At 39.3% G+C, this 7,661-nt stretch overlaps 2 protein-coding genes across 9 annotated transcripts in view; both read left to right on the top strand.

Moving 5' to 3' along the window:
* The first annotated feature begins 54 nt into the window (after positions 1-54).
* LOC111455555 (GATA transcription factor 24-like) lies at positions 55-5,698 on the top strand. Of its 2 annotated transcripts, none has more exons than XM_023097266.1 (8): positions 55-249; positions 719-1,032; positions 1,817-1,900; positions 1,998-2,131; positions 3,582-3,701; positions 3,968-4,073; positions 4,830-4,901; positions 5,015-5,698. In XM_023097266.1, exons 2-8 carry the CDS (start codon positions 721-723, stop codon positions 5,054-5,056), a joined length of 870 nt encoding a protein of 289 aa, XP_022953034.1. In that variant the 5' UTR covers positions 55-249; positions 719-720; the 3' UTR covers positions 5,057-5,698. The 2 variants fall into 2 exon arrangements, with proteins under 2 accessions (XP_022953034.1, XP_022953033.1); XM_023097265.1 differs by having other exon boundaries at positions 686-1,032.
* A 695-nt stretch (positions 5,699-6,393) lies between these two features.
* LOC111455106 (dehydrodolichyl diphosphate synthase 6) overlaps positions 6,394-7,661 on the top strand; it is a 4,554-nt gene continuing 3,286 nt past the window's right edge. For 3 of the 7 annotated variants that reach the window (XR_002712538.1, XR_002712534.1, XM_023096641.1), the window contains exon 1: positions 6,395-7,081. The gene's annotated coding sequence lies outside the window, so the exon portion shown is untranslated. Of the gene's footprint in view, positions 7,087-7,351; positions 7,424-7,661 lie in introns of all 7 variants that reach the window. The other 4 variants (XR_002712537.1, XR_002712535.1, XR_002712539.1 and 1 more) reach the window with 4 other exon arrangements.

Genomic DNA, 7,661 nt, shown 5'->3' with positions numbered 1-7,661 from the left:
TAATGGTTGAATTTAGAGAAATATTAAAAAAAAAAAAAAAAAAAAATGGCATACGTTGAAATGAATGCTTCCACCACCACTGGATCTGCAAGTAAGATCAAGATGAAGCAACCCTTTGTTGCAGCACCTTCTTCCCCATTTCTGCTTTTCGTCGTCTCGCCGGCGCTGTTTCGCCGCCGGTTTTCTATCATTCCGGCGACCTTGAAGTGAAGTGGAGTGGCATCAACCGTAAAAACCCCCAAATTCAAGGTCATTTTCCAGCCCATGTTATCTTCCTCCTTTTTCCATATGAAAATTTAGATTCCCAATTTTCCATATCAATCTTCGATTATCCTCTTCCTGCTGATTTTTTTTGTCCAACGCTTTTCACTTTCACTCTTCTTTCTTCTTCACCCTTCTACTTGGATTTTCTAGGGTTTACTTTACTTGAATTTTTTGTTGCATTTTTCGGGATTGAATTTGGATTTGGAATCGCTTGCTTTTACTTGAATTCCAGTTTCTTTTGTGTTACTGGGCGGGGTTGATTAATTCCCCTTTCTTTTTGTTGAGCTATCCTGTTCGGAATTTGAAATCCAGGGCTTTGAATTGTCTGTTTCTCCTAGAGAATTTTTCTGCTGACCTTTTCGATCGTCCGTCGTGTTTGGTCAATAAGTTTCTGGAATTTTTTGGTTCCTTGTTAAATTAGCGTGTTCTTGGCCTTCCTATGTAATTCTTGAAGAAATGCCGGATTCCAATTTCCAAGATGCGATGTACGGTTCCGCCGTCGTGAACAACGGTGGCCGGGTTTTGGATAGCATTCAGAACCGAGTTGGCGATGAAGGTGACGACATTACTGTCGGGGAAGAGTCCATGGACAATCCTCAGATGCGCTTCGAAGATTCTGGGGGAATGAACCGAGTCCAGGACATTGTTCCTTCGTCGTATGTTTCCGGCTCCGATTACAACCCTTTGACTGGAAACGGTGGTGCTGACCAACTTACGCTATCGTTCCGCGGGGAGGTTTACGCTTTTGACTCTGTATCGCCGGACAAGGTTTGGTTTTCAATTGGGTGTCCATACTCTTCGTAAATTATGCGCTATTTGTGTAATTACTCTTCTACTTACTGAAGATATATAGTATTTGAAGCTGGGTTTGGCTAATTCGCGAACAATTTGATGAACTTTGAACAATTTGACTCAATGCTTCGTTATGGCATTCAACTTCAAGCTCATTCAAATTGGGGAGGGATTTTGTAAAATGTAATATTGTTGGTTTAAAGGATTTTCTGAATTGTTAGAGAATGGGTATAATTTTAAAACCCTGTTCTAGTTTCCTACAGGGACCTAACTGTGTTGTGTTGCTGTATTGTTGGAACATTTGGATGATGAATGGAAAGTTTTTTCTTTTGAAATATGATTGAAAAAGAAGAAAGGAATATGATGATAAATGAACAGATTGTGCCAGTTGAACTGAATACTACTGTTGTCAAATTAGATGTAGGAAGGATTTGGTGCGAAGTGTACATATATGCCATGGCATGCCATACTATATGAAGGAGTTGTTTTGAGGTTCGAGTACATGAATATGATCAAGATAGATTTAGGAAGGATTTGGTGCGAAGTACACGTATATGCCATGCCATGCCATACTATTATGAAGGAGTTGTTTTGAGGTTCGAGTACATGAATACGATCAAGATAGATTTAGGAAGGATTTGGTGCGAAGTATACGTATATGCCATGCCATGCCATACTATTATGAAGGAGTTGTTTTGAGGTTTGAGTACATGAATACGAACACGAGGGGTTTTAAGTTTTTCGTGGTTAAATTTGACAGGTGCAAGCCGTGCTTTTGCTTTTAGGTGGATATGAAATTCCTTCTGGGATTCCTGCTGTTGGAAGCGTTCCCGTCAACCAACAGGTATACGTGCACATTATTATTTTAATGGTGTATTGATTGAAACCATCTGGTGTTCTTGATTTCCTACCTCAGTTAACTTTTGTTCTAATTCTTACAGGGTACCAATGGCTTTCCTGTCAGATCGGTTCAACCACAAAGAGCTGCTTCATTGAATAGGTTTAGGGAGAAGAGAAAAGAAAGGTGTTTTGAGAAGAAAATTCGTTACACCGTGCGAAAAGAAGTTGCACTCAGGTATAACTTATAAATAGATACCTGTTTATTTATTTATTAGATGGTTGAAGTTAAGTCAAGGGAGCGCTCCCTTCCTCTCCCGCTCTCACTCAGAGATCTAAGTAAAAAATTACCAAAAAGATATCCTATGAGATCCCACATCAATTGGGGAGGAGAACGAAACATTCTTTATAAGGGTGTGGAAACCTCTCCCTAGCAGACGTGTTTTAAAAATCTTGAGGGGAAGCCCGAAAGGGAAAGCCCAAAAAGGACAATATCTGCTAGCGGTGGACTTGGGCTGTTACATATCCTTTGCCAGACTCTCACTCCTCTCTATATTCCCTATCTGTCAGCCTTACTAACTAATACGCTTGAGTTGTGCACAAACTATGACATCATCCTACATGTCTCACCCTTTCCTCGTTTACCAGCATACACTTCAGTGATTGGGGCCTATCAGTATATTAAGTAGAATCAACAAATAGAAAACAGCAGGGATAGGATAGTGTGAAACAGCTATATTATAATTTTGTGGATTGTCTCTGATCTTGGTTGTGGTCAAATGGGATTTTCTAAAACATTAGTTTTTGAGGCAGGTAGTGTTTCAATTTTAGATCTTCAGATGAGGAATGGTGAAGGAAGTTTCTTGTAACAACCCAAGCCCACCGCTAACAAATATTGTCCTCTTTGGGCTTTCCCTCTTGGCTTCCCCTCAAAGTTCTAAAACGCGTCTGTTAGGAAAAAATTTCTACACTCTTGTAAAGAGAGCTTTGTTTCCCTCTCCAACCAATGTAGGATGTCACAATCCACTCTCCTTGGGGTCCCAACGTTCAACGCTGGCACACTGCTCGATAACCGACTTCGTGAGGCTGACGGTAATACGTAATGGGCCAAATGGACAATATCTGTTAGCGATGGGCTTGGGTTGTTACATTTCTGACTTGGGAAAAATGCTTTATTGATGTAACTTAGAGGTGTTATAGATGTACGATGGGCTGCTCATAATATTTAAGTTTTTTTTACTTGAAATAAAGAAAATAAGAGCTGCTAATAGAAAGGAAATTACATATCTGAAGAAGATGGAAGTTGATAGGAATAACTTTCTTTAATCTTATATATATATATATATATATTTCTAATAACTTTCAGAAAAAGAGAGATGAATTTATAACTGTGATGATATAGTGCAAAAAGCATATCTTTAGTGTACTTCGAAAGATTTCTTTTAATCAATTCAATGTTGTTTCTGTTGTATGCAATTCAACGTGATATATTCGTCTCCTTCATCATCCAGAGTTATATAAACTAAGTTACTTTATTGCATTATTCCATTCTTATTGTTTGTAGTGCTCAGCATGTGACAATTCAAGAATTTAAACTAGCTCTAGTCAAATGCTCAAATCATCAAAGGACCGAAAAAATCATTTTGTTGTCGAGACATGTTCTAACAACTCTTGTCTGGATTCATCAGAATGCAGCGGAAGAAGGGCCAGTTTATATCCTCTAAAGCTAATGCAGATGAAGTGGGCTCATCTTCACTTTTGTCTCAAACGTTGGATCCTGGACACGATGATGGCTTGTTGGAAGCCTCGTAAGTATTGATCGATCCTCACAAGTCCCATTTTCTAACTTTGAAGGACCCTGCTGGTAGTCTGAGGCTCATCAATTTGTCACCTTACTCTCCAGCACGTTCACTTTCTCCTGTGACGATAATATACGCTTGAGTTGCGAGTTGGTTTTGCATCCAACTGGAATACCAAAATTCTAGAAGGAATAGAAAAATTCTCAATTCTCATTCATACTGGAACAAATTCAGTGATTTGTTTTCCTAATAATGTCTTTCATTATTGTTTACAGATGTACACATTGTGGAACCAGTTCAAAATCTACTCCGATGATGCGTCGTGGGCCTGCTGGCCCTAGGACTCTGTGCAATGCATGTGGGCTCAAGTGGGCCAATAAGGTTTGTTAATCGAGTCCTTTAGGTGATTTAACATCGTCCATGAAATCGAGTCCTTTAGGTGATTTAACATCGTCCATGAAATCGAGTCCTTTACTGTTGTCTCGGGCTGAAACTTGCATAATTATTTGGAGACAAGTGATGGGAGCGAAGTATGTTGTTTAACATTTCATTATCAAAGACACCTGTGCTAGGCCCGTGGTTTTGATTTAGGAGATGCTTTCAGCTGGTTGATGATGGTTTTAAGTTAGTTTTGCAGATCATTCTTGGATTTTAGATTTTCATTGGTCAGGAAGGAATGCCAATAGGAACCGAACCTCGAGATGGTTTCTTTCTTTGTGAATCTTTTCCTGTATGCCAGTAGAAAGACTTGGATGCAACCGGTTGCCCGAGATATTTAACTTCGTTCTTGACTATTGAGTTCCACCACACCAGTTCATAGAGTATATCTGTTTTTTCCCACAATTTTTCGAATGAGCTTTTCGATTGCGATTCACAGTGATACATTAGCTGTTGTAGCAAACTAAATGTTTGACGACTTGTCAATGGCCTCGAGTTCTCATTAGTGAACTTCGAATGCAATAGGGAAATCTGCAGTAGATAGTTAAGTTCATAGAGTACGTCTGTTTTTTCCCACAACATTTCAAATGAGCTTTTCGATTGCGATTCACCGAGATATATTACCTGTTGTAGCAAACTAAATGTTCGACGACTTGTCAATGGCCTCAAGTTCTAACTAGTGAACATTGGATGCTATAGGGAATTTTGAGGGATCTTTCCAAGGTTTCGAACGCCGGAGTTCAAGAACTCTCCGTGAAGGATACCGAACAGGTAGACATTTAAATAGAGTTAAGAAAGACTCGATAGTTAAATAATATCATACTTCCATACATTTTAATACTGTTTTGGTGTCTGTTATTCCTATCCATCTTTTCGTATATCAGAGCGATGGTGAAGCTAATGAATCCGACGCTGCAGTTAGTTAATGTGGATATTCTCGCTTCTAATGGCGATAATTAGGCCATAAACCACAAAAGTTGATGAACTAACTCTCTGATAAGTTCGTGCTGTGGCCGAAGTTGGATCATTCGAGTATTCCAACAAATTATATGGAAATTCATGCTATGCTCTGTGCAGTTTAGAGAGTATAAGAAGAACCATAAGCAATGGTAGAATGAGTTCCCCATTTGTCACCAATCATGTAGCTGAAAATAGATGGGATTCAGAAGGTGGGTTTCAATGGCGGCCTTTTGGTCGAAGTATGAAAGAACAAAAGCTCTGATCAAAGGGCTGGTGAGGTGAGTTGCTGCCTCCACTTTATGATATGATCTTGTTCTTGTTCTACAATGTTTGGTTAAGATTTGTCCAATCTTTCCCCACAATGTTTGATCAAAGGGCTGCTGTTAAGTGCTTCAGATCACATTTCTTTTTTTAGCTTATTTATGGCTTAGAAGTGAAGGTAAATAATTTGTAGTGTAATTTCTGGCCTCTTAGTTACTTTGTATTTAAGGGAATTTTGTGTGGTGTTTTGATTTTGTGACATTTTGAGAATGATAGTATTATGATCGAGTGATCAAGTTAAGGTAGAGAGTAAAGTTGTGTTAAGTATAGAGCTTATTGTGCGAGAATAATTGTGGAGCTTTCGGTACCTGTATCTTTGAATCTCCAACGAGTTTAGATCCTGATTTTAAAGAAAAGTAAGCGTTTAAAATTTAAGAGGTACTAGAATGATTCATTCTAACTCGTGAGATCCTATATCGATTGGAGAGGGGAACGAGTGTCAATGAGGATGCTGGGCTACAAAAGAAGGTAGATTGTGGGCTACAAAAGAAGGTAGATTGTGAGATTGTATGTCAGTTGGTGAGGAGAACAATGGAAAGGAGAACGAAACATTATTTATAAGGGTGTGAAAACCTTGAGCAAAAACTCGAAAATGAACGCCTAAAGAGGACAATATCCCCCGATACGATGGAGGTTCTGTAGCGCGTCATGAGCATGAGCTAAGGGGCAGTTGAGCTACTCAAGCGAATCGCCTTACGTTACTACAACATAGGGACAAAAGGGAGAAGGTTGTGAAGGTGGCCTTGTTATCTACCTCTCTAGTTGGATGATTGGAGGACCGACCCGAGTTTACATGAGCGTTGGCAGGTCCTGGAGTGCTTGCTAGCGGTGGGACATAACTTGTTTATCTCTTCTACCATTATTTTTTTTTTCAAAGAATAATTCGGTAACCCAACTCAACCCATCTTAGATTTAACAACATGACGTCGTTAATAGGACATATATCTTCTAATTTTACGCTTTTCTATTTTAAATTACATTTCTTTTTCAAAAGTATCTTTTTAGCGGATTGTCACAGTTCTCTGACGGGATAGGTAGTGGAAATATACGATCGCCATAGAATCTACTCGGGCAATCAATCTCCACAAATTCTCCGTGAAAAATTTCATCTTCGATCTCCAATAATATAAATTTTTTTTTTAACTAAGATAAAAGAATTGAAATAAGAAGTAAAAAAGAGGAAAGTTTTACTGTGTCCTGACGGTAACTTCCTAGGTCTCAGCTCTGTCCTTCTCTGCTCTCTCTTCCCCGTTGTTGCCGCCTTTCTCCTCTTCGCCGCTCTTTGCTGCCTCATCGCGTTCCCTATTTTCGCCGCCGCCGCCGCCGCCGCCGGATCTATCTCAGTCGCGAGTGGTTCGGTTCGGATGGTTCAGCCTCGAACCGAACCGTGACGAACCGATATAACCGCCGCCACTCACGCGAAGCTTATGCCCTCAATTGGATTGTGGGAACGAATTAGGGCACACATTCTTTGCTCCTTCCCTCTCCTAGTGCATTTCCTTCTTCTCACCGCTTCTTTCAACAGATATATATATATATATATATATATATATATCTGATGACACAGTTCTGACTCCAACACACCTCCGCGTGGTGCTCTGTGGTCTCTTTTTGAATCGATAGCGGCACGTAGCAACTCCCAAGTATTCGTCTTCTTTTCCCTCTCTTTTGTGAGTTTTCGCCTTCATTTCTTACGTTCTTGCTAGTTGATCAAGCTTGATTTCTGTTCTTTTATATGTTTTATCGATTAAACTTATGGATTAGGTGTTTTTGTTTCCTTTCTCTTGTGAGTTTTGATCTTCTTTTGCCATTTCATTACTACCCATGTCGCCATTTTGCTAATTGAACTGGAAATATTTCTGTTCTTTTATATCTTTTAACCGATTAAACTGATAGATGATCTGTTTCTTGTTTAATTATTCTTTTGTATGTTTTTATAGAATCTTTCTTCGCCATTTTATGACCACCCTTGTCGCCATCTTACTGGAACTAGGCCTTCATCTCTATTCTTGGCAAGTTTTCTTTCTTTGTTACAATTAGATTTATAGATGTGGTATTTCTATGGGTAGCAACGTCCATTGGGGATGGTTTCCAATTTATATAAATAGCCCCTTCTTAAGAAACTTGTTTACGGTTGGAGAAACCTAAAATTGGTGTAAGAAACAAGAACCTCCCACTTTTCCTTTCCGGTGGCGATCCCAGCTGGGACCGGGACTGGGAAAGAACAAAAGAAAAAAAAAAAAAAAAAAA

Source organism: Cucurbita moschata, unplaced genomic scaffold (assembly GCF_002738365.1).
Source record: "Cucurbita moschata cultivar Rifu unplaced genomic scaffold, Cmos_1.0 Cmo_Scf00017, whole genome shotgun sequence".
Taxonomy (NCBI): Eukaryota; Viridiplantae; Streptophyta; class Magnoliopsida; order Cucurbitales; family Cucurbitaceae; genus Cucurbita; species Cucurbita moschata.
Note: the sequence above shows the minus strand (reverse complement) of the source record. Positions and strands in the feature narration are given on the sequence as shown.

What these genes read in the sequence shown, in the direction of transcription:
- LOC111455555 (XM_023097266.1), top strand. Translation starts at nt 721, where the DNA reads ATGCCGGATTCCAATTTCCAAGATGCGATGTACGGTTCCGCCGTCGTG. An exon ending in GCGTTCCCGTCAACCAACAG is followed by an intron (nt 1,901 to 1,997) that starts GTATACGTGCAC and finishes TAATTCTTACAG; the next exon opens with GGTACCAATGGCTTTCCTGT. An exon ending in CGAAAAGAAGTTGCACTCAG is followed by an intron (nt 2,132 to 3,581) that starts GTATAACTTATA and finishes TGGATTCATCAG; the next exon opens with AATGCAGCGGAAGAAGGGCC.